The sequence below is a fragment of the Poromitra crassiceps genome, assembly GCF_964638095.1.
Source record: "Poromitra crassiceps genome assembly, chromosome: 23".
In the NCBI taxonomy this organism is placed as follows: Eukaryota; Metazoa; Chordata; class Actinopteri; order Beryciformes; family Melamphaidae; genus Poromitra; species Poromitra crassiceps.
In genome coordinates this window covers 8,232,787-8,260,475 of record NC_139639.1, presented here as the reverse complement: position 1 = coordinate 8,260,475, position 27,689 = coordinate 8,232,787, and the positions used below count along the sequence as shown (strand labels likewise).

The 27,689-nt window shown below is 42.9% G+C and overlaps 1 protein-coding gene across 1 annotated transcript; it reads right to left on the bottom strand.

Annotated features, from left to right (window-relative positions):
* Positions 1 to 5,594: 5,594 nt before the first annotated feature.
* LOC310797117 (roquin-1-like) lies at positions 5,595 to 27,218 on the bottom strand (the record flags this gene model as incomplete). Its single annotated transcript, XM_083659417.1, is given in 20 exon segments — positions 5,595 to 5,762; positions 5,900 to 6,003; positions 6,625 to 6,831; positions 6,833 to 6,841; positions 7,036 to 7,138; positions 7,610 to 7,700; positions 8,624 to 8,834; positions 10,245 to 10,394; positions 11,401 to 11,562; positions 11,894 to 12,306; positions 13,625 to 13,845; positions 14,449 to 14,694; positions 14,897 to 15,009; positions 16,752 to 16,870; positions 18,250 to 18,382; positions 18,478 to 18,678; positions 18,979 to 19,154; positions 19,327 to 19,566; positions 20,986 to 21,106; positions 26,988 to 27,218. Coding segments are annotated over 20 exon segments (3,408 nt in total). The 3' UTR covers positions 5,595 to 5,605.
* Between the last annotated feature and the right edge of the window lie 471 nt (positions 27,219 to 27,689).

Genomic DNA, 27,689 nt, shown 5'->3' with positions numbered 1-27,689 from the left:
TTCCATCGTCGGTGGCAATTCTGACAACGACACTACGAGCGGAGCGATGTCCAACACAGGGAAGCACCGTGTCCAAAAAGGCCCCTATTTTGAAGGTGGTGTGGTGGTGCGCTTTGTTGTGCCAACATGAAAACTTACCGAGTCTGCCTTGAGTTTCACACGGGAAAACACAGAAAGAGACACCCAGGTGTCTGTCAGCTAGCTACTTACCAAAGTTTCCCCCTCAGAGTCAGACTGACGTGACGTCATAACGGCTTGCCTAGTGAGTGACTGGTGGCATCGCATCTATCTGTCGAGATGATATTTTGACAGCAAGGTGGTTCCCATGGAGCCAATCAGCACGTTCATCTAAGGCCCTAAGGCACGGAGGGCGGGGTAATGGGAGGGTTTGTTACAAATAAATTAAAATGTGGATGTTTGACTGTACACTGTACACTTTCCCAGAGTAGAGTAACCTTCAGACAGACCTTTTTATGTATTTGGGTAGATGGGGCAGTCCTACTGTCTGATTAACTTCCATTGACATTTTACATTTCAGACAGAGCTCTCACCCACAGACACATCCATGCATCTATCTACGTATCTATCTATAGATCTATATCTATGTATCTCTATTCTCTCCATCCATCTTTTTGTTCTAGTGTGATCATGGACTGTATATAATATCAGTGTGATTTTGAAAGGGGTTTTCATCAGCTGAATGGGTCTGAGATTTTCCTCAGCCCATAGAAGAGCATGTAATCCTCCAACTGATGGTCAAGTCGAGTCCCTCGTTCAGTCAGCACTCATAGTTTGTTCATTAGGCTAGAGTTAGGATTCAATAGATTCTAATGCTACATTTGCAAACATGCTGTTCCAGTGTTTTCAACCCTGCAACAAAGAATAGTTCTGGGGAAACACTAGGCTACTGCCCCCTCCCCCCTATTATATAGCATGACATTTGTCAAATTTAAAGATAATTGGTGGTGGTACCCAATACAGGCTATCAGCAGGAAGAGTATCGGTCTTCAAAAACCTTTTTTTCAATTGCTTTGATGAGGCTGAGAGACTCTATTTTCTATCAACTGTATCAGTCAATGAGGGGAAGCAAGGTGGCTTATCTACGCACCTTGGATAGTTTACCCACCTCTGTATTTACCACTACACCCCTGCTGGTGCATCATATTTGCATAAAATAAGTTGGACTCAAATTATCGTTTTTTTCCGGTAAAATATGTCATATTCATAAATATATCAATAGATATAGGCTACTCATTAATTTCCTGAATATAAGATTAAAAAAATGTTACACAGACACAAAATTGCAGAGTTAGCAATATCATTTAATCCTTCCCCCTCAGCTTAGAATCACTGTTTTACATAAGTTACATTTTGTTTTATCAATTTCACAGGTTCATTTTTTTCTCTCTTCAAACTTCCAGTTTGACCTCCCTCTCGTATCAAACAAAAAAAGCAGATTGTATTATACAAAAATGCAAACCAATTTTCACACAGTGAATTCTCTTACAAAGTCATAAAATGGCGTAATAATGGCTACATCCACATTGGAGGAAGATAATTCTAGACATTCCTTAATGGAGTATAATATACATATAAAAACTTTTTTTTCTTGCTGAAATCAAACCTGTACCTTAATTTAAGAGATATCTTACAAGGGAGTAATCATATAAAAAAAGCCATTTGCGAATTTTCCCCAGAAAGTCAGGGAATAAAATGTGAGCCTCAAACAGCAGTAACAGAGTTCAGTGGTCAAGGGAGTGGAGGGGTTAATTGGTTATGGAAATACGGGTAGGCAGCAGTTCCACTCAGAAAAAATATAAAAGGTGAAATGAACATGTTTGCTATTCACTATATAGAAAACCAGCCCATTCATGGTGGTGTGTCAATTCTGCTCAGCCAAAGGCTTGAGGCTTCTTCATGGCTGTAGGGACCCATCAGGTAGAACCAACAGTGTGACTTGATTCAAAACAGTGAAGAGGCAAAACATGCTCAACACCATTAACCCGTTGATACCTGATGCAGCATTTGTGTGTGTATCCCTTTAAGACCGCGAACGCGGTCTTAAAGGGATACACACACAAATGCTGCATCAGGTATCAATGGGTTAAATGTTGCCATGTTTTCATAACCAATGCCAATGTTTCCCACAGCTTTGTCATTATTACTAGTTCCCTTTGCACAATTAAACAGGTAGGCCAATTTCTCGTGACTAGTTCTAAACGAAGAACAAAACCTATGTGTGTGAACGTGTCTCAGATACAACTGTTGACTACATGACGATACACCAGGTGTGCTGATGATACATGACGATACACCAGGTGTGCTGATGATGCACTCATCACTGTAAGACTTGGAGGTCCGCGATTTCACGCAACTATTAGAGAAACAAAAGAAAATGTAAAAAGGGGAAAAAAACTACAAACCCAACTAGGTCAATAACGTGTCCTTAATCCAAGAATAAGAAAAAAAATAACACATTTTGCTTCAAATCTTGAGATTGCATTATTGCATGAGTGAAGTGAATTGAGTGACCGTTTCAAACATGAAAATTGTGCTCGAGTCTTATGACTGATTCATACCAATTCAGCATTCGTTATTTTCCAGCTCATCTCATGCTGCAGAGGGAGGAGCATGTCATGAGGGAATAAGGCCAACCAATCATCAGAGACTTCCTGAATTGCCTCTTGGGGGTGGGTGGGGTGGGGTTTGGTGGGGGGGGGGGGGGGGGGTTGAGGAAACCCCAACACTTTTCTAATACCTCAACACTATCATCCAGTACAGCACACTTTGAGGGGAAAAAGCCATAGTCAGGGTACATTTTCTACAATACAATCTAGCACACACAAAAAAACTTTTTTTCCCTCCCCATAATTTTTCCAAAGTTACAGAATGTTGTCTTCTTCGGAAGCATAGTCTATAAAGAACATTTTCTTTGTTTGAACACAAAAAGATTAAGTCAACACACATCAATGCGCACAGAAGTCCTTCGTCTGGGAAAGGATAAGGTCTGTGTTGGCAACCAGTGGACAGGGAAAGAAAACGAACAAAAAAACAAAACAAAAAATATTTTGCTGATTCTAAGTAGAGATCATTTAATATAAATGCTGAGCGAGTAGAATAAGAGGTGGCACGTTAATAGTGCTTTAGTATATTAATGTATGTATACATACTCATATGTATATGTGAGTTGTGTACCTAAACAATAAATGTAGCGAGGAGCAGCCAGAGTGGCTTGAAGTGTGGTGGGAAACCCCAACAACAACTAAAGAAACCCCCAAACATTCACTATCAAGGTGCCCGACAAACAGGAGGTCGAGATGCCCGGTCAAAATAACCCGATTAAGGGTGTCAAACGGCAAAAGTTGTGTCAGTATCTATTTGACTCTTCAGTGATCAGGGATCCATCAAAACCTGTTTGTCAGTTCCCCAATACCCCTCGTCGGACTCAAACGAAGGTTGAACGTTAAACCAAAAACGACGACGAGACCCATAGCGTCACCTCTATCCTTATCTTTAACCGTTTGAGAACAAGGACTCTCTCTGCACCTCAGCAGAGCTCTGCAAGGAGGCTCTCTGCACCTCCGCAGAGCTCTGCAAGGAGGCTCTCTGCACCTCAGCAGAGCTCTGCAAGGAGGCTCTCTGCACCTCAGCAGAGCTCTGCAAGGAGGCTCTCTGCACCTCAGCAGAGCTCGACAATTGTAGCCAAACATGTCAATTGTTTACAAAAGGCAAAAGAGCTCCTTAATGAGCATCAGCAAGAAACAACGTACATGATGGAGACAGAGCAATAACAGTGGTCGCGGCGGTGATGATGATAGTAAGTTGTGAGTCGTACAAATAGATATGGTGAAATTAAAATTGTACTATTCACCATTCAAGCGGCTTAAATATACTCAATGTGATATAAATTAACTTGTCAAATCTCATCAAAGGACAGGTGTTATGTGAGGCAATTTTCCTTTGTCTTCTACCTTAGTAGCCAGCGCTGTTATCCTCAAGATATCATCCGATATCAAATGTACTGTGCGGCTAAACACACGACAGCACTAACGGCCTTTCTAAAAGTATAAAGGTAGAATTACCGTACTTCTTTGACAAGTTGAAATGCTTTGGAAAGTTAACACGTGCTACAACAGAAAGGAGGACAGCCCTTTCCACTAACTACGCTACTTTAGCCTTCACTCGAGATGCTTCTGGACATCACCGGCAAATTTCAGGTAAGCTACACCCCCTGAATCGTAACGAAGTAAAGCATGATTTCTCTTTTCTTCAAAAAATAAAATAAAATGAAAAAGACACAAAGGGAACGCAACTTCATAGAAGTTAAGGACAACCAATGACAAGATAATCCCAATGGGGAGGCCTTTTGTGTGGCCAGACGAGAAGCTCTGAGGAGGGAAATCTTCGTTCACACCCGGACGTTATAAAGTCAAACTTCACACCGGCGGGTGGGACTCACTAGAACTCCTGATGCAGAAAAACGCGCTCTCTTACAGCCTATTTATAGGTGTTTTGTAAACACACACGTGTCTGTCTGACTGTGCTGTGGTCCACGACACAATCAGACAGGGCTGAGTGACTTCAGGCCTTCAGAGCACAGCAACCAAACCACATCAGCTCACACCACAACCAAGAGAAGCACATTGTCGGTTCCCTTATAGAAAACATGTGGAAAGCTTCATTATCAAAAGACTCATTGTTGCATTCTTTAAAACAGAACGCTTGGGTTAAATATATAATATACTGCTTTTCAAGTATGAAACAGACATATGATGTATTCATAAAATGCACTAATAAAATCATACTTCTCGTGGTGGGTGAGGAAGTGCATGTGGCATTAATGTGACTACTAAAACACCTGGCCTATTTGTGTCTGAATTTTGGGCTGAAGATTGTTGGAACATCGTACTGCTTTTCCCTACTCAGACCGTCATCACCTGCCGACCACTTTTTTGTTTACCATTCTGGGGGTGAGTACCAAGTATCCCACATCATCTGTGTTCACGACAAGATCATCATCAGCATGCGATGGACAAGAAATGAAAAATATATAAACTGACCAAAAAAAAAAAAAAAAATCATTACTAAGGTGTAATAGTGCTTGTTAAATCTGCTCCTCCTCTATTCAATTGTTCCTTTACCTGGCTGCAACTCAACAGAAATCTGCTTTTGTGTCGCATTTTGTGTATCTACGTTTGTTCATGATAGGAGGCAGCAGTAGGGCTTAGCCTTCTTGAATCATGTTACATGATCACCACTACTACTATCATCATCACCATCATCATCATCATCTGCACCACCTCCTCTTCTGGATACATCTTATTGTTGAGCCTTGTTGATCTATAAACCCAGGAAAGAAAACTACAAAGTGAAACAAACACAAAGGAGAAATGTTATCAGATGCCCTGGTTTCCAGGCAGGAAAGTCTTTAAAAAAAAGCTCATTCACAGAACAAAAAGAAAGAAAACTCATATCACGGCAGATACTGCTCATCTTCTAAATAAAAACGGGTATGTGTGCCTGTGCATGCTTTTCCGTGTGTGTGTGTGTGTGTAAGTGTGTGTGTGTGTGCGTGCATGTGTGTGTAAGTGTGTGTGTGTGCTGCCTAAGAGCAGGAATGGACAACGCCATTCTTCTGCATCTCGGAACCTCCGGCGCCTGGATCAGAACACAGGCCCATCGAAGACGTCTTGTTGGTCAGTGACAGCATGGACCTGCTCACCCCGCCGTCCTGCAGACCACTGGAGCCGTTTGACACCTCGCTGAAGAGAGGAGGAGGGAGAAAGACAAACGCTGCATCATCATCACTGTAACATGATACAAACTGAGCCGTGCCACCATGTGGACGTACCACCATGTGGCGTCATGTACTTCTGCAGCGTAACATGTAGACACTCACCCGAGAGCCAGGGACATCTCCTCCAGCTGAGTCTTGTGCTCCGGCTGTCCGTTCTCTGCACTCTTCATCTTGTACTGCTGAACCTCGTGGGCCACCTGACTCTCCTGTGATGGACATGGGACACACGGGGTTAGTTGCTGGATGGAGCCCCGGATCCACATTCACACTGCATCTGACACAGGTTTCACTGGTCTGAGACCAGTAAGCTTCATTCACACTGCATCTGACACAGGTTTCACTGGTCTGAGACCAGTAAGCTTCATTCACACTGCATCTGACACAGGTTTCACTGGTCTGAGACCAGTAAGCTTCATTCACACTGCATCTGACACAGCTTTCACTGGTCTGAGACCAATGAAGCTTTCACTGGTCTGAGACCAGTAAGCTTCATTCACACTGCATCTGACACAGCTTTCACTGGTCTGAGACCAACTAAGTTGGGAATACTGATTTGGCACCCGTCCCCGTGTCAGTGCGTCATAACAGGCTGTAGGGTGCACCCGTCCCCGTGTCAGTGTGTCATAACAGGCTGTAGGGTGCACCCGTCCCTGTGTCAGTGTGTCATAACAGGCTGTAGGGTGCACCCGTCCCTGTGTCAGTGTGTCATAACAGGCTGTAGGGTGCACCCGTCCCCGTGTCAGTGTGTCATAACAGGCTGTAGGGGGGGCTGTTTTTCCATGGATCGCTATCTGACCTCATCCCCCCTCACTCCCCCTCCCCCTCACCAAAGCCAACTCGCGGGTCCTCTTGCCAATCTCTCTCTCCACTTGGTGGAGCTCCATGCTTAGCTGTTCACTGGACACGGCTGTTGCGCTGGCGCCCCCAGCTGGCCACTTGGGCTGTTGCTGAGCTGCTGCAGCTGCCTGTCCCTGGTTGGACTGGGCAGCCTGGCCTGCCATCGCACTGGCCTCCCTCTGCAATAGCAAAGAGTTAACTGGCAGCCTGGCAAGGGGAGCTTATTCTTCACAACCATATCACTCTGTGAAATGACTATATCAAATCTGTAGTCACATCTGGATTGGGATTCAACATTCCCAGGCTTTTTTTTGCAATTCCCAAACCTTTCAAGATGTGGAATTGATCAAACGCCTTCTCCACACATTTCTCGAGCCCTTGGAGGGGGAGAGCATACACACCTCCATGTTGTGCATCTGGGTCTGTTGGTTGATCTGCTGGTTGACCTGCTGCAGCTCCATCTTCAGCTGTTCTCGGTCTCTGTCTGGAGCTGACATGGGCAGACTGTGGAGAGAAAATATACACCACTGCTCAACAACAACAACAAAAGATCCCTCGACACAAACTTTAAGTTTGATGCGTGTATTTTTGTACTTACAAACATGATCAGTAATGCTATCGCATAGCCATGCTAATATTACAAACATGATCAGTAATGCTATCGCATAGCCATGCTAATATTACAAACATGATCAGTAATGCTATCGCATAGCCATGCTAATATTACAAACATGATCAGTAATGCTATCGCATAGCCATGCTAATATTACAAACATGATCAGTAATGCTATCACACAGCCATGCTAATATTACAAACATGATCAGTAATGCTATCACACAGCCATGCTAATATTACAAACATGATCAGTAATGCTATCACACAGCCATGCTAATATTACAAACATGATCAGTAATGCTATCACATAGCTATAATAAAATTAAAGATATGACAGGAAAAACAGCCAAACGCCTCACCGCTCGCTGAAGTGTCCCTGAGAGGAGGAGGCAGTCTGGTGGGAGGGGTAAGAGGTCCCACCCCATCCCCCATGGTTTCCATAGGAGTACTCTGCTGAGAGAGAGAGGGGGGGGGGCAACATGGTGTCAGACATGTTTTGATGTCAAACGTGTGAATGGTCAATGAACACTGACTTACGCCAGATGACCATTTTGCAAAGCAATTCCCAAAGTCAAGTGTGAGATGCATCAGCTGCTGCACTTAATGACTGGACCCTTTGCTCATATCCCTGTCAGGTCTTAGTTGGGATGAGCAGTTTGTATGCATTTGCCTACTATGATCATGAATATATGTATACTAGGGTTGTCAAAAGTATCGATAGTATCGATACTGAAAATTTTAATCGGATACAATACTCATTTGCAACAGGTATCGATAGTATCAATACTACAAAATTGAAATGGATACAATACTCATTTGCAACAGTTTCGATATCATCAGTGCTTTCTTTCAATGAAATATCATTGATTTCCCCCTCCCTATCATTGGTGGGTATCTGTTGCTTCAACAAGCTAAACGTGTTCTGATAGGCTGATGGCTAGAGCAGGGCTAATCTGCTGTCTAAATTCAAAGTTTGATCAGGTCTAGATTATGGAGAAGTGTGCATCTGTCCGTCCATCTGTCTAACTTTATTTTTATGCCTCTTGATGTGTCGTCATCCCCCCCTTCCCTTGTTATTGAAAATGGTATCGAGTATGGATATTTTCCTGGGTATCACGGTATCAAAGTAGAAATGATGGTATCGTGACATCTCTAATGTATACATGAAAAACAAAGTGAATATTTCAAATATGACTGTAGAAAAATAACAAAGATGGATCCATATTCACACACAAAAGAAAGAAAGAAAGTGTGATATTAGTGAAGAGGATGATACACTGACTGCATATGATTCACTGTGAATACTTCAGGCCATCAATCATTCAAAGCTGATTGTGCACATGATGATGTCCACGCCAGCATGTGTTTCTTACCGGCCATGGCCATGTGTTTAGAGTTGGCGCTGTGGGGAGCGGGGACAGGGCCAGTGGGCTGGTAGCCCGTCTTGGAGGTGCGGGAGATGGCGCCGAAGCGCGACACGGTGGGCTGGGGGCCAAAGGGGATGATGGGGTCGTCGTCCTTGACTTCTGCACCCCTCCGAGGGGCTTCCATCGACTGCTCCCTCAGACCTTTAGCATCCACATTCTACACAGAGAGAGAGACTCAAGTTAGGAGGACTCAACTACAGCCCGACCCATACTGGATTTTGGAGGCCGATGTCCAATATTAGGGAGTAAAAAAATTCCGATATCGATATATCGGCCGATATTCTTATATTAAATATACACATTATATTACACAATTCTTTTGCAATGATCCCTCAAATATCAAACACTTGACAAAGATATGACTTGACATGACTTGAGATGTAATGTAGGCAGGATACTTTACAGCTTATCAAAACTTGATTGTCCAAAATGACATCAATGCAATGAAACAGTAAACTGAACTGGGGATTTAATCATTATAAATAACTAGAAATACAAAAACACAAATTGAACAAATATAAAATATAACTTGAATTAAGAAAAAAGATCAAATATACACAACATGTTGTCTATGACTTAAAAAATACAAAATAAAAAAAATATCGGCATATCGGCCGATACCAATATATCGGTTATCGGGCCAATATCGGCCGATAATATCGGTGGACCAATATATCGGTCCACCGATATATCGGTCGGGCTCTAGACAAAACTGTTGTATGGAGTGATTTGAGGAAGAGGTTTGGCAAAGGGATTACATATTTCCATCGTCAATTATCACGTGTAAAAATTAATTCAACAAATATACATATAGATATATATGTATATCTATATCTATATGTATGTATGTATATACTAGGGCTGTGCCGATTCACTTATCTCCCGATTCGATACTATCACGATACTTTGGTGCCGATTCGATATATATTGCGATTCACGATTATTGCGATTCTACGATTATTGCGATTCGATATTACGATTTATTGCGATTTTTGTTTATTTTTTTCTTTTCTTTTTTCAGTTTGTTTGCTTTTTTACACTAGATTAGAACATGGGAAAAGTTGAATCATACACTAGAGACTGTATATTATATATCATGAGTAGGGCTGGGCGATATAGTTAAAAACAGGGGCGGACTGGGATCATAATTCAGGCCGGGCATTAGATACCAAGCAGGCCAGGCCGATATGGGCCAACGCGCGTGAAATTTGGGCCGTTTGAAGCCAGATTTGGGTCCAATTTTACAATGAGATGCACCCACTTTAACCCTGAAGTGTAATTATTACTTCAGTCTAACTAATAAAGTAATAAAACCACTAGTAAACCAGTAGGCGGCGCCTGGCCTGCTGTTCAGTGAGTGGCCTGACTGCAAGCACCCAAAAAAAAAAAAAAAAAAAATTTTTTTTTTTTTTTTTTTTTTTAATTTGCGATTATCGATTCTGGAATAAAAGATCGATCCAAAAAATCGTGACATTAAAAATCGCGATACTTAGGTGAATCGATTTTTTCCCCCACCCCTAGTATATACCGTATATAGGTTACAACAGAGATATCCGGCTGGACTCACCATCATCTCCATGGAACCAGGACCCATGACGTCTTTAGGCTTGGCATCCTTGGAGCCGATGTAGGAGCCAATGGTGTCGCAAGACCAGGGCGAGTATTGTCCGGCATAGTCGGGCTCTCTGCACTTCCCTGCGTTTCTCTCTTCGCCATACTGGAGACAAAGTACATCATACTCATTCTTACTTACAATCAGCCAATTAGGGATGTCAACGGTTAACCGTTAATCGATTAACCGTCGCTAACGTCGTTGTTCGGTTATTGCTGTCGGTCTATCAGTTAATATTAAAAAAAAAAAAAAAAAAAAAAAAAAAATTTTTTTTTTTTTTTTTTGGTCTATTTACTCAATGAGCTCATGCCCAAACAAGGCGTGTCTATTTAGATGCTGAAATGTTAATGCTTTTTGTGTTAGAAATTCTAACACAAAAAGAATTTGTGTTGAAATGTTGATGCTTTTTGTTAATGCTTGTTAATGCTTTTTGTGTTAGAAATTCTAACACAAAAAGCATTAACATTTCAGCATCTAAATAGACACGCCTTGTTTGGGCATGAGTTCATTGAGTAAATAGACAAAAAAAAAAAAAAAAAAAAAAAAAACTTTTTTTTTTTTTATATTAAAAAATTATGAATTAACCGATAGGTTAATCGATTATTAGCGTCGGTTAATCGAAAGTGAAATTAACCGAAAATTGACATCCCTACAGCCAATACTTGCATGTTACATGCCACGGTTTGTTAAAGGGACACACCAACTTTTGGGGAGTTTCGTCCATTTGCCATATCGCCCACACATAACCAAGATACACAATGATGCCTTTTACCGGCACGCTCCGTGCAGTAAGCTACAGTGAGCTACAGTCGTCCAGTTAGTATATCAATTCATTGGAGTAAACGGTACAACCGTTCAAAGTCACCAAAAACACATTTCTAACATCGCCAAAAAAGCTCTATGTACATGTTGTGACTCAGGTGCTCAGCACCACGCGAGGAAATAATAATCCATAGTTACGTGAAACGTCATTTAGGTTATGTATGGGCGATGTGGCAAATGGGCAAAACTCCCAAAAAGTTGGCGTATCCCTTTTGGCGTAGGGAAGTCGCATCACTTTTTCCAGTCGAATGTGAATCACTCTCACTGTGATGTTGAAGGAGTTGCTCACCTCAGGAGGGTAGTCACTGGGGTAGGTGTGAGAGAGAGTAGGGGAGGCAGCAAAGGGTGGAGGGGAGATGACCTTCCTCTCCTCCAGCTGGGAGATCAGCTCCTGTCGCCGACGGTGCAGGTAGTCCAGGCTGTGCTGGGAGGACCGACCGTACGCTGGCTCCTAATGCACACACACACACACACACACACACACACACACACACACACACACACACACACACACACACACGCAGGCAATTAACTCATTGTCACCATTCCCACCTACTTTGTCAGTTACAGCAAAACCTTGGAGTACTTCCGTGAGGATGATTTATTTACAAAGACATGGGCCTTAAACATTTTTACTTAATAATTTTGTTCCTGCCTGCAGCTATCTTGTGTTGTGTACGTATGGTGACCACACACACAGTTAGGGTTAGGTTATTGTGTTGAGTTGGGGAAAGGACTGTTAAGGGAACCAAGGAAAACAAGACAATCAAAACGTAACTCACCCTGGCATAAGCCCTCATGGGTGGAGGCTGGGCACCCGGTTGGTAGTAGGCATCTGGTGGGTACCTGTCCCGGGCGGTGGGCTCCGGGTGGTAGAGTGAGCCACCCTGTCCCGCTGAAGGTGGCGGGACGTCCAGAGGTGCAGGACTCATCCTGACCAGGTCGTCCCTCTGAGATGGGTAAGGCTGGGGAGGAGGTGGGGGGCCGGGGTAGGGCCCGTGGCGACCCCGGGTGTCATAATGTGGAGGGGGAAGGTAGGAGAAGGGGGGGCCAGAGTGGGGGGGCTGGTAGGTCCGCTCTGTAGGACCGTAGCCAGGGTAGGGGTCCTGGTAAGGGGGTCCTGCCGACTCACTGGGGGGTGGAGGGTTGCGGATGTATCCCGCTACATACTGTGGTGGCTGCTGATAGGGGTAACCTGTGAAACACATCAGCAGATTCATTGATAATCACCTTTCTACATGCTTTTCGTGAAATAGTATCATAAGGCCAAGGAAGTGACAATGAGAATGAGAGTGTCCACATAGCTGAGCGCAAACAGCCTTTCCGCATTCAAAACAAGTGGCCACAGATGGGGCTTTCACACCGGCAGGGCTCGGTGCCGGTTCCGGTTCCCGAACCCAAATTTGAACCTGCCGGCGCGTTCAGACCGAAAAAATAATTGGTTTGGAACCTGAAAAGTTGGTTCTCGGCTGAACCAAAAAAAATAAAGTTTTCCTTGCGAACCATGACATCATCTTATTCTAGGCTGTGAAGACGAGCAGGAAGGAGAAGGCAGCGACAACATGGAGAAAAATAATTTGCAGTGGTCTGCTGAGGAAACCAAATGTTTAGTGTATGTTTATACTGTGTATGGATATGTGTGTTGTATCTCTGTATTTTTTATTTTTTTCTCTTATATCTGTTTGAGTAAGTCTTCTTTGTAGATCTTACTTTTTAGCTGGATGTTGATCCCAAACTCAGGTTTTAGTATCAGACTGTATATTCCTGTATATTTTGTACTTTGCACTTTGTACTTAGCTATGTAGAGCTCTAATCTCAGGTTCGCACTTATGCATTGTGTTTACATTTTAAATATGTTTCGTTGCACTAAGTTACTTTTCCCCCTATCAGGACCATTTCTCTGCATACTTGCACTTTGTATTGTGTTTACATTTTAAATATATTTTTGTTTACCAGGACTCTAAGCCTGTATCATCTGGCAGGGGGACTAACAATGGAAATCAGTCCTGTGACTGCAATTGTCGTGCATTTACATTTTTTTTAAAATGTTCATTAATGTACACCTGTCCCCTATCGAACAAATAAACGAATTGAATTGAATTGAATTGAATAGTGGCGATTTGGTCATCTACCGAATTTCAAGAAAAGCTAGAAAGCAGTACGAGAAAGAGCAAGTTGTATGCCGAACGTGCGGAAGAGATGGCCGAGGCTGGGTTCACTCGAACGGCAGACCAAATAATTAATAAACTCAAAAAACTGAAGAAGGAATACCGAATAATGTCCTCCCACTTTGGTTCCGCTTAAACTGGTGTGAAGTCTCCAATCCCTAAAGTGCATGTAAACATGGAAATCAGATTATCGACACCTGATTCTTCTCACTTATCTGATTATTGTGAGCAGGTAAACAGGAACCAGCAAACTCAATATCAGGATCGATTTTGTTATGTCTCCTCAGCAGCGCTGCAGGCAGCTATATGGACACACGCGGCCCTGACGGGGTCCTCGAGCCTCACCTGTGGGGTACTGCGAAGGCTCATATTGAGAGGCAGACGGCGGGGGGCGAGGACCAGGGTAGTACATGTCGGAGAGCTGCTGCTGCTGCTGCTGCTGGGGGTAACCTCTGGACACCACAGGCATCTGCTTCAGCCCAGACAGGTGGTGGTCTGCGGGCAGCCTAGGGTGGGCCATGGCATGGGGAGGCAGAGGCATACCGGGTTTGGGCACAGAATCCAGACTACATGAACAAACATATGGGATTAGAAAAGCCTGATAAGATGGATCGACAGATAAAGAGACCGAAATAAACAAATAAATAATTTATAAAAATAAATACATGAATACAAGGAGGAGTGGAGTGGGCCAGAAAGACAATATCTGAACAATAGAGAGGCAAAGTGACCGCTTACTTCCTGCTTCAGCACTGTACCAGAGATTTTCATCCGCCATTTATTTTCCCGTAGACATTTCGTAAAATGCGTATAAAAATAGTTTCACTTCATCAAACCAAACGGTTCAGCTATATTTAGAATCGGGAGAGACCATAGAACATTTCACTCCGACCAAAACTTAAAAAAAACTACATGGAAAGAATATTTCATTTAAACACATTTTTTTTAACATTTTGGTCTGAGTGAAATGTCATGCGGTCTCTCCTATTTCTAAATATATCTGTAGCATTTGGTTTGAACAAGTAAGACTATTTTTATAAGCATTTTACAAAATGTCTATGGGAAAATAAATGGCGGATGAAAATCTCTGGTACAGTGCTGAAGCAGGAAGTGACGTTCCACTTTGGCTCTCTATACTGCCTAAACATTGTAATTGAAAGTGTACTCACGAGTCAGGAGGTGATCCTGGGGCGCTGGGACTCCCTCCTTCCATCTTGACCGGCTTACGCACCAGATCGTACGGTACGGCTTCGGTGCCGCGGGCGATGAGCTGCGGCATGGAGGGCACCACGTTCCCGTTGGTGAGGGGCGATGGCTTCCGGGTCACCGCTACATCCAGAGGAAGGCCCTCATCCGGCATGAGACCGCCTGAGCCTGGGAGGCGAGCTGCCAGGCGCTTATTCATTTTGCGATACCTGACGAAAACACAAGAGGTTAAACCATCTTAATGTATATAGTTGTATATGGTATACAACTATATGACATTACCAGGTCTGTAAATGTCGTTTTGTGTCGTTTTTGTTTTGTTTTTATGGTGGAGAGAAGAAATATGATTTCTTAAAAAATAAAATGCAATCATTTGAAATCATATTTGATGTAGATCTTTGTCAGACTCACTTCTCCAGCTCTTCCTGAGAGTGAGCAAAGGTGCAACTGGCTCCACGAGGACAGCCTCCCTTCTGCTTCATGTCACGGCACATGTACGTCTTGTATTTGCTGTGCTGAGGAGGCTGAGGAGAGACACACCAAGGAGGAATCAACTACAGAACAAAAGCTGGATTTCTTTTCTCCAACGGTCATTATGGTTGAAACTCATTCATAAAAAATCCTCGAGAATGGAAATGACAAGGTGCGAACAAAAGTTGTGTAATATGTCACTATGGATTCCAATCTCTAATATTCAAACGTTTAAGCCGTTAGTTTTATAGGTTCTGTATCCAAAACTGATCCAATCTGTCAAATTCAATTGCAAAGTAGTTTTCAATTCAGTATGGTTGTTGCTAGACTAGATCGTCTGGAGGGACATGAGGAGTGATGATTGGTTGGGGTCAGAGGCAAGGTTAGGTCCCTCCGCCCGGTCCCATTCTAGCATCAACCTTTCAGTATTGTCTGGTATATCGTGATAATACTTTTATCAATAATTGTAAATGGGTGGGGGAAACAGGGCTTTGACAAAGCAGATTCTGCCAATATGTAAAAAATAGAAGAAAAAAACAAGTCCCTCACGTCTTTCACCTATTTACAAATTATTTGTACTGTGCAAAAAAGGCACATAATGCATATACCGTAAATTCCGGACTATAAGCCGCACCTTTTTTCCCGTTTTTTGGCCTTTTTTGGCCCCTGCGGCTTATATAACGGTGCGGCTTATCTATGGATTTTTTCAAAAAAAAAAAAAAAAAAAAAAAAAAAAATCTCTCTTTTTTAGCACTCTTTCTAACTATAAAGCCACTTCTGTTTTAATTTCCTCTCTTGCCCTCTTTTCACCACACTGTATGACACTGTATGACACTGTATGACACTGTATGACACTGTGTGCACTGTAAATAACAACACAGGTGGTGTTGTGTTATGTTGTTTTGTTGAAATGTTAATAAATGGGAGCATTACATATGGTAATTAAACATTAAAAAAAAAAAAAAAAAAAAAAAAACATTAAAACACCTGCGGCTTATAGTCCGGTGCGGCTTATATAAGAAAAAAATAGTCAACTTTGAAGGTGCGGCTTATACACCGGTGCGCCTTATAGTCCGGAATTTACGGTACTAAATTCCGGACTATAAGCCGCACCTTTTTTCCCGTTTTTTGGCCTTTTTTGGCCCCTGCGGCTTATATAACGGTGCGGCTTATCTATGGATTTTTTCAAAAAAAAAAAAAAAAAAAAAAAAAAAAAACTCTCTTTTTTAGCACTCTTTCTAACTATAAATCCACTTCTGTTTTAATTTCCTCTCTTGCCCTCTTTTCACCACACTGTATGACACTGTATGACACTGTGTGCACTGTAAATAACAACACAGGTGGTGTTGTGTTATGTTGTTTTGTTGAAATGTTAATAAATGGGAGCATTACATATGGTAATTAAACATTAAAACACAAAAAAAAAAAAAAAAAAAAACATTAAAACACCCGCGGCTTATAGTCCGGTGCGGCTTATATAAGAAAAAAATAGTCAACTTTGAAGGTGCGGCTTATACACCGGTGCGCCTTATAGTCCGGAATTTACGGTATATAAAATATATATATAATAAATCACTTCAATCATGGTGCCATGTCAGCAAATTGTTGATCAGTTTCAATCATAGACGACTACATTAAGTTTGACAAATCAATATGCCACCTGTGTTGAAGGAAGCGACTCAGCTGGGAAAGGATTCAGGTGATCATTTGATTTGGCATCATATAGCATGAATCGATTAAGCAGCATATGAGGATTGGGCTCAAGCTCTTTTTTGGGCCAGAGAGGCCAACAGACCTGTTGAGGGTCAGCTCCTTTCTTGCTGTGGTTCTGGATGAAGTCCACCAGTCCATGCACCACTGTCTTCACAGCTACCAAACCCTTCTCTAGCTGCTCCCATGTTGGAGGCGGAGCATCTGTGGAAACACAAAGAGCAGAGACATGAGTCAAGTAGACAATTTATGGAAATATTTCATCTTATGTTAGTGTACGGCTGCCTACAAGTAGTTGAACACATTCTAAAAGCTTACAAAAAGATGAGGATACTTGATTTATCTTGGAAGTTATGCATCTATTCTATTCTGGGGGATATTTGAATGTCGCCATTAATCTCCAAAGGTGAACCCCTTGGATGATTCCCCTTCTGTACCACACGGTGGGGGCGGCTTTAGCTCAGGAGGTAGAGCGGGTCGGCCAATGACGCAAGGGTTGGCGGTTCGATCCCCGCTCCCTCCCAGCTGCCGTCGTTGTGTCCTTGGGCAAGACACTTAACCCTCCTTGCTCCCGATGGTGTGTAGGCACCCTGCGTGGTAGCCTGCTGCCATCGGTGTATGAATGGGTGAATGTAGACTATCTACTGATTGTAAAGCGCTTTGGATAAAAGCGCTATATAAATGCAGGCCATTTACCATTTACCATTTACCACACACTTTGTCCCATTTGTTTCAAGGCATTTCTATTTGATTAGAAAGGATGTAAGATGTAATGGAATGATAGGAGTGGTGTGTTGGAGGTCATGGGGTCTGTCAGGGTTCAGAGTTCATGAGTGGGATTCAAACCCATGACATCACAAGCACTTGACATGTTCCTTAGCTCAGAGATTCCCAAACTGTTCAGACCAAAGTAGCACTATGTACCAAACCACATTTCCCAGGGAGCACTTCCACTGCAGATACCAACAATTTCCCCCCATAAAATGTAACTCGCTGATTTAACCATGCAATAGCATCAGAAAGGCTCTCACACACACACACACACACACACACACACGCACACACACAGAGACACAAACAATTGAGCTGTGAAAACCCCCTTGAACTTGGTTTTTCCACCGCCAAGATTTAGCCTAAATTTGGAACGTTATTTTGTCACCTTCCTGACAAGCTAGCATGACATGGTTGGTACCAATCAATGTCTAGTCTCATTATGCTAGCAGAAACGTCACTCTGGCTTTAAAACTGAGCTATGGCAATATTTAAAAAATTGGCATGAGCCTATTCCTCAGGGTTAATGTGTATATTATGTAAAAACTGTTGCTTGTAAAAAAAAAAGTGCAATGCTCTGGTGGACCACCAGGCAGAGCCCCGCAGACCACAGTTTGGCAGCGAATGCCTTAGATCAGTGATACTCAACCCGAGGCTCTAGAGTCACATGCGGCTCCTTTATGGGTAATTGTGGCTCTTTTAAGTCCTACTTTAAATAAATAAATAAATATCTAACAATAAATAATGGGAGGAAAGGGACTTTTTGGGTTTGCAGCTCTTTAGTAGATGTCCCAGACCAGCCCCTCTCTTACCAGGACTGGGGTCAATGTTGGCCAGTAGCTCCAGGTGGGGCCTCAGTCTGTTGAGGTTGGCTGGGTCTCCTGTCCTCTGCAGTGCGATGGTCAGCTCCTGGACACTCTGGGCAAAGGAGGCTGGGGTCTGCAGCTGCAACCGCAGACAGACAAGGCAGTTAAAGCTTTGGTTGTTTCAACAAACGTCTACTTCTCTCCGGTGGGAAAAACTAGTTCACAGTCACACACCTTATCTATGATAGACTGCATGTGTGATTTATGAGACTGATCCCCGTAGAGCAGAGAAGACCACTGGTCGGGCGCGATGCGAAGGCCGCCCTCCATGGCGATCTGAACAATCTGAGAGTCGTGCTCGCGCCGCAGGGCCTCGTACGTACGGAACTCCTCCTTCAGCTGCATCAGGGAGGAGTCTTCGTCACGTTTGGTCACCTAGGTAACCAAATAGGAAGGACAAAAAGAGGAACGTTAGATTGTGTTTGTTTACATTTGCTCTCTGCTCTGTCAGGTTTCTACTGCGGGGAGTGTCGGTAACTTTGTCTTCTATTTAGCATTTATGACTTCTTGATGACGGTCATCATAGGAGAACTACACTACTCTCCTACGACACATGTATTTCCATATAGAGTCAGTCCAACATTGAGGAAACCAGCACCATGTGGCATAAGACTAATTGGCACAAATGTCAAATGAACTAACATTTCTTTGGCTTGATCTCAGTGTGAAACCTACCTTGAAGCATGAGGCTCTGTAGAGGAGCTGCACCACATGGCCTATGCTCGTCTTAGAGGCCTGCGGGAAGCGTGGTTCAAGCCTCTGCACCACAAAGAGAACCAAGACCTTCCTGGACAGAGCCGAGCCATCCTCCAGAGCGAGGAGAACCAACTTCAGGGCCTCCTCCTGCATGGCTGGGGGAGAAATACACACACACACACAAAAATAAACAAATCAGGAACAATTGATTTATGTCATAAAAACATGGTCAAAGCTAGCGTTTACTGAGGAGCTAGCGAGCGGATCTTCTTGAAAGTGCCAACGAATGGCTTGCTTCTCCACAGCGGGCGATGGAAAACTATCTACCTGGCCCAAGAAACTGACAGCCTCGCGCGCGGACGGCGGCCCACAGGTTGGAGGAGAGCTGCTGTGGATTCTGATGCTGCAGGATGAGCTCGGTGACGGTGCGTTCACCCAGAGAGCGAGCAGCTCTCATGGCCCTGACGCGACCCTCCTCCTCCACCAGCTGGCAGTGCACCAAGGTGACCAGCTTCCTCTGCATGGGCCGACTCAGCATGCTCTGAGCCGTGCTGCTTAGACCCACACCTGGTGAGAGAGAGGACACACAGGACAAGTGGTGGTGAGCCAGGGAAGAGACACTGTCTGCCATATCAAGTAGCAGCACATTTGGAGTTGGACAAGCTGTATTTATTTGTTTCAGGTGAAGAAGGTGAGGATTTGTACTTTCTTTACACTTTTCTAGCAATGGCAGGAGGAAGTGTACTGAAATAATCTTTTGACATCATCTAAAAAGAAAACTGTCCCAAATCCCTGTAAAACCCTGCAAAACTATTTCTATCTGACGAGAGTTCCTCCGTTCGCCCCGGTTTGTTTTGCTAGCTGCAGTCGTCAGGCAGTGCTTCCTTGTATTTTCCCCCGTCTTGGGCGTGGCTTCTGAATGATGACGCGTTTTGCAGTGTCTCTATGCTAGTGTGCTAAGTGCTAAGTATCAAGCAGGAAAAAAATGGTAGCATGCCATGTTTGAGTTAATTTGCCTTCTTACTTGACACTGCACATCCTGCCATGTGACTATTGCACATGCGCACATTGTGAGGACGATGCTGAAACAATATATTGTGCCGCCCGTCACCCATTACACAAACCAACCCTAATCTATGATTTATTTTGACAGATGCATTAATTAGGCTAGCTGTCCAAACTTGCTGCATTATATCACATGTGTACAATCACTGTTAGCATAACCACTAACCAGAGCTAGGAACAAGAACAGTCTCTGTGCTATACATACAGGGTTCTGCCACCATTTCTAAAGTCAAACTTAATGCTTTTTAAGACTTTTTAAGACCTCAACCAACATAATTTAAAAGCCAAATATAATTTATTTGATAGTGGGGAATCATATCTGGGTATTTTTAGGCTGAGTGGCATAATCACGGTTATCAGTATGATTATTGTTCAAATGTGCTGAAATTTTTCAAAAAGTACTGATACACTCACTGAAATCATTTAACCAAGTTTTATATTGAAAAGAAAACCACAAATAAAATCCACAGTTTGTTCACATTGTGGTTTGCATAAACATTGAATATTTCCCTAATTTAACTTTAAGACATTTTAATGATCCGCGGGAACCCTGCTATATATAATGTGTGTGGCAAAATTAGTTCTGCTTTTTTTGGCGCCTTTGAACAGCTATTTGGCAAAATCCCAAATCACACTACTTTAACTGATTTAGGCGTCAACCAAATCACACTACTTTAACTGATTTAGGCGTCAACCAAATCACACTACTTTAACTGATTTAGGGTGTGTGTGTGTGTGTTAGTCGTGTGTGTGTGTGTGTGTGTGTGTGTGTGTCTGTTAGTGTGTGTGTGTGTGTGTGTGTCTGTGTTAGTGTGTGTGTGTGTCTGTTAGTATGTGTGTGTGTGTGTGTGTGTCTGTGTTAGTGTGTGTGTGTGTGTGTGTGTGTGTGTGTGTGTGTGTGTGTGTGTGTGGGCTGTGCACCTCTGGTGTTGCTGAGGGGTTTGAGATAGAGAGCCAGCTCCTCCACACACTGCCTGGCCTCCTCATAATGCTGTGAGTCGTCTGGACTGGTGATCAAGGCGACCGGCTGGACCTTAGGAACCTGCAGCAGGACACAGGAGGGCATGGAATCAGGACAAACCTGGAATGGACATTTACTATTATAGCAAAGAGCTGAGAGCCATTAGCACCACTCAGCTCTCAGTGGTGCTGCAGCACTGTGAGGAACAGAACACGTTCAGGTCTCAGTGGTGCTGCAGCACTGTGAGGAACAGAACACGTTCAGGTCTCAGTGGTGCTGCTGCACTGTGAGGAACAGAACACGTTCAGGTCTCAGTGGTGCTGCAGCACTGTGAGGAACAGAACACGTTCAGGTCTCAGTGGTGCTGCAGCACTGTGAGGAACAGAACACGTTCAGGTCGCAGTGGTGCTGCAGCACTGTGAGGAACAGAACACGTTCAGGTCTCAGTGGTGCTGCTGCACTGTGAGGAACAGAACACGTTCAGGTCTCAGTGGTGCTGCAGCACTGTGAGGAACAGAACACGTTCAGGTCTCAGTGGTGCTGCAGCACTGTGAGGAACAGAACACGTTCAGGTCGCAGTGGTGCTGCTGCACTGTGAGGAACAGAACACGTTCAGGTCTCAGTGGTGCTGCAGCACTGTGAGGAACAGAACACGTTCAGGTCTCAGTGGTGCTGCTGCACTGTGAGGAACAGAACACGTTCAGGTCTCAGTGGTGCTGCAGCACTGTGAGGAACAGAACACGTTCAGCTCTCAGTGGTGCTGCTGCACTGTGAGGACCAGAACACGTTCAGGTCTCAGTGGTGCAGCAGCACTGTGAGGAACAGAACACGTTCAGGTCTCAGTGGTGCTGCTGCACTGTGAGGAACAGAACACGTTCAGGTCGCAGTGGTGCTGCTGCACTGTGAGGAACAGAACACGTTCAGGTCTCAGTGGTGCTGCTGCACTGTGAGGAACAGAACACGTTCAGGTCGCAGTGGTGCTGCTGCACTGTGAGGAACAGAACACGTTCACATCACACCAGAAACATTTTGATTTTGCCTGGATGGCCCAAAGTAGGCTAGTAGCTGGAACAGACAGCCTTGTGCAAAAGTGAACAGTTCCAAATGTGAAGTACCTGTTTGTGTGTGTGTGTGTGTGTGTGTGTGTGTGTGTGTGTGTGTGTGTGTGTGTGTGTGTGTGCGTGTGCATGTGTGTGTGTATTTTGGCAGGAAAACAGAAAAGTAAAATTGCATTGTAAAAAAAAAAGTAATACAGGGTTACTACTCATTTGTAATGATAGATTTCAAGCACAGGACAAATTATTTAAAAATGACAGGCCAATAATTCACAGAGATGTTCATATACAAGTCTCCCAAGTCTCGTAATGCAAATGTGTCTCCGCCGGTCATGCTTACAAGATACAAGATACTTTATTAATGCCACACAACAATGTTGGTGGTAATTGTAATTGTTGTACACGTAGATGAATAACAAACTCAAAGCAATCTTCAGCAGCAATGACACAGTGCAGGGAGGAACGTGATACTGTATGTTAGATAGGAAGAAAATCTATCAGGCTTGGCCCGGCAATTTTAAGTTGACGCGTACATAACGCTCAAACTCCGCGAGGCTAAATTCAAGCCGTTTTAATGACCTCTTTATAAATCACTTCATGTACTTGATTTTTTTTTTTTATAATTCAAGCACTTTCCAGCCCCGTGGCAATACTGAAATATCGACGTTTCACTTCGACAACATCAACATTCTAAATTGCTTACTTCCTGTTGCAGTGTTTGCTAGTACAGCTAGGTTCCAAACTGTTCCTTAGCAACACAATTGCGTGAAAACTCGTCTATAAAAAGTCAGATCAAATCATATTGTAAACGGATGATTGTTTAATCAATTTGACACTGGATGACTTCAGCCTGAGAGAATCCAGGAAACAGGTGAGACTGCAGCATTGGCCATGCAAACATCTGCTCAATTCATCAACTCCAGAGACAGTCTCAGGGGCGACCACAACACAACACAACCAAATATTTTTGGGGCAGCTTTTGCCCCCACTGTCTAAAAACTGGGGGCATTTACAACATTTTGGGGGCGCTTTAAAAAAGTATTTATAGTGCATAATGTTGCTAAAGCCTAGGTGAGGTCACTGATGATATTACCAATGTTGTAGCGACATTTGAACGTCTGAGGGGGTCCCCTTAGATTTTTGGAACATCAAAGTGGGGTCATAAGCCAAAAAAAGGTTAGGAACCCCTGGTTCTTCTGGCAACCAGCTTGTAGGTGCTGCTGAGTGTGTGTTGGAGATGGAAATGGAAATTAAATTAAATTAAATTAATTGAATTGAATGAAAAGAAAATAATTAAAATCTTGGATCGTGATTTTTAGGGACATTTTGAGATTTCTTGGGGCCACTGGCTAAATTCATACACTGATGTATTCTTACCTTTTCTTCCAGTGTAAAGTTAAGCAAATATTCCCAGCTGCGCTTGTGAAGTTTATAGCCTATTGTCCGTTCCACCGCATGTAAATCAGCTTTTAATTAACGCTATCGCGTCATCAATGACAATATTGTAAAACATTCGAGCCGCTTGGTTAATTGACGGCTCATCTCTCTCTCTCTGCCTGCATGCTCTGCCTACATGGAACGTTAAGGCCATGGCACACCAAGCAAACATTCTCCAACAACGGCCAACAAGAATTGTTGTTGTTGTTGGGAGAATGTTTGGTGTGCCATGGGGTTTAGATATGCAGGTGCAGTATGTTTGGTGTGCCATGGGGTTTAGATATGCAGGTGCAGTATGTTTGGTGTGCCATGGGGTTTAGATATGCAGGTGCAGTATGTTTGGTGTGCCATGGGGTTTAGATATGCAGGTGCAGTATGTTTGGTGTGCCATGGGGTTTAGATATGCAAGTGCAGTATAGCCACTGTCTTCACCTGTTGAGACGGACAGAGCTGCTGCTGAGTGCTGCTGACTGCAGGCATGTGTATTGAGCGCGTGCAATTTTGAATTAGACGTTTCGTTGTCTTGTTCATCACATAACATACAGCCTACACTATAATCTACACATAACATACAGCCTACACTATAACCTACACATAACATACAGCCTACACTATAATCTACACATAACATACATAGGGGTGGGAATCGCTGAGTAGCTCACGATACGATATCGTCACGATACTTGGCCCTCGATAACGATATATCACGATACTGCGATACTGCGATACTGCGATATATTGGAAGACGATACATCACGATACCTGTGTAACAAGTGAAAAAAATACCTCTGAAGGCAAAAAATCATGTATTATGCATTTATTAGCAGAATTGACATGAACTCTCTGAGTTCACTCACTCACTCATACCATTTTCGATACCACGGAGGAAAAGTTACACATTAAGTCTTTTTATTATTACTATTAAAACAAGAAAACCTATATAACCTACCTACCTACCTATATAATTTCTAAAAGTAGATATTAATGATCAAACATTTCCATTCATGTAGCCTACAGTAGTTATGTTTTTGTTTCAACTACAAACATAAATAAAGTCAACTTGAAACTATGTTTCAACTACCACACACAGCATAATATTTTAGCCTGTTTATTGAAAAAAAAAAAAAAAATAAAAAAAAAAAAAAAATAAATAAATAAACATATCGATACTTGGCGCCAGTGTATCGATAACGTATCGCGGGTGGAAATATCGCGATAACGTGGGTATCGATATTTTGTCCCACCCCTAAACATACAGCCTACACTATAACCTACACATAACATACAGCCTACACTATAACCTACACGTAACATACAGCCTACACTATAACCTACACATAACATACAGCCTACACTATAATCTACACATAACATACAGCCTACACTATAACCTACACATAACATACAGCCTACACTATAACCTACACATAACATACAGCCTACACTATAACCTACACATAACATACAGCCTACACATAACATACAGCCTACACATAACATACAGCCTACACATAACATACAGCATACACTATAATCTACACATAACATACAGCCTACACTATAACCTACACATAACATACAGCCTACACATAACATACAGCCTACACATAACATACAGCCTACACATAACATACAGCCTACACTATAATCTACACATAACATACAGCCTACACTATAACCTACACATAACATACAGCCTACACTATAACCTACACATAACATACAGCCTACACATAACATACAGCCTACACATAACATACAGCCTACACATAACATACAGCCTACACTATAATCTACACATAACATACAGCCTACACTATAATCTACACATAACATACAGCCTACACTATAACCTACACATAACATACAGCCTACACTATAACCTACACATAACATACAGCCTACACATAACATACAGCCTACACATAACATACAGCCTACACATAACATACAGCCTACACTATAACCTACACATAAAAATATCCATTTAGGCTATTTAATAGGAGGCGGCTGTGTGGAAATGCAACTTGAGCCTATTTCAATACAACTCAAATTGTGCTAAGAGGGGATTATTTACCAGACCTGGTGTTCGGCAGATTTTACTTTGACGAATTTTCGGACTTTGATGAATTTTACCAGACAAAGTCCGGCAATTACCGGACAACGGAAACTCATATATACAGTATATATATAGAACACGTTGATTTTACTGCCTGTGTATACTGCCTGACAATTTTGCCAACAAAGCCAAAATACCAGTGGATGTGCCTCACCCTTGTTGACTATGCCAACAGCCTTCATGATTGCACCAGTGTCGTGCCAATGTGCCAACACTCAGGAGCACAATAGAATTAAACCAAGGCATTGACTGATGACTGGACTGGAGTGTGACTCATCAAGGACTAGCTCAAAGCTATCCGTGCGTTCCTTTATCGCAAAATAACAGATGTGGAGGCTAAATGACGTCACATCCGTTTTGTTAGCATTCCATTTGCAGAAAACGTGAGCTGGGAAGTTCACTGTTACCAGCTTTTTCATGCATTCCTTTATAACTGGGAACTGGTAATCTTACGACTTCAAAAGTCATGAGCTGGGACGGTGACGTCACCAGAGCTGATATTTCCCATTCCAAACTCGTAGCAGCCTCAGCAGCCCCAACCTAAAAAAATCCAAGATGGCTGCGCCGCGCAACAACAGTAGTTATAATCGTAGTAATGTTGTTTAGCACTTCTGTTTTGTTTGTGTCTCATTAAATCAGCTGTACACACAGCACTGCCTAACTTCTATCTGTGTGGACATGTTGCTGCAGTGTTTGTATGCGCAAAATGCCGCGAAATGCCATGTTATCAACTGTTATTGCTAACAATGGCTAGCCTGGCTAGCGACTGGATCTGACCAATGAACAGTGAACTTCCCAGCTCAAGTTTTCTGCAAATAGAACGCTAACAAAACGGATGTGACGTCATTTAGGCTCCACATCCCAGTTATTTTGTGATAAAGTCGATGCACGACTAGTGACGTCACCATCCCAGCTCATTTCCTTTATAAAAGGCATGCACGATATGTACAGATATAGCCTCGGCAAAAACAGCCATAGCACTCCAATACAATGCATAAACAAGAGAGGGAAAAAAACAATTGCCAAGACAAAAAAAGTCTGAAAATATTCCATTATAGCCGCACACAAAACAATTCATAATCCATAATAGGGGTGCCGCGATAACCATGATATGATGATCATCGTGATATTGAAAAAGACGTTAATATCGCTACGGCTAATTGTTTTGGCCACTATAATTGCGTAGTCAGACAAAGAATCTGATATCGTTCGTGACAAGTTGACAACCCTAATAATAAGCATGCATCATTCTCCACAAGCTGGTATTAGACAACAAGGCTCTGCATAAAATGGCATCACCTGTCATCTCTCTCACCACCTGACCAACAAGTAAACAACACACATCTCTCACCTGTCCTCCGACCAGCTGCAACAGGGCTGTGTTGACTGGTAACTGCTCGATGTCTGTGCTGATGGCGGTCTGGTCGAAGGGGCAGGCCTTGCGGTGCAACTTGTTCAGGCACATCTTGCAGACAGTGTGTCCACAGCCCAGGCTGATGGGCCGGCGAACAGTCTCCTCAAACGTCTGCGTGCAGATGGGGCACAGCAGGAACTCCGTCCATTGTGGGGCTTGCACTGGCATGATTAAATGGTGTTGGGACGAATGTGGCAGGGGTTTCGAGGGGGGGGGGGGGGGTGTTTGCAAATGTATGTATGCTTTTACAGAGAAAAAAAATATAATAATATATATATATATGGAAGATTCCACTGGAATCAAGGAATTTTTCTTCCGAACTCAATCGTTCTCAAATGTCCTCACACATTGTGGATGTTGGATCACATCTCGTGACGAATACTGTAAAAGAAGAAAACAATGTATGTTAAAATTTGCATAAAATTATAAACTCCTTTCCACAAAAAGGTCAAATGCTTTCCAGGGAGAAGATTTGATGAACAACTATATCATTTTTTTTTTTGCAATTAAAAACTTTGTTGAATAACATGTTCATAACCTGACAAATGAAATGTCTGACACATTCAGTTTCTTTCTTGGTCATCAAAAGGTAGTGGAGTGACAAAATGTGTTTCTTTGGCGATGTCGATACTATTTCAA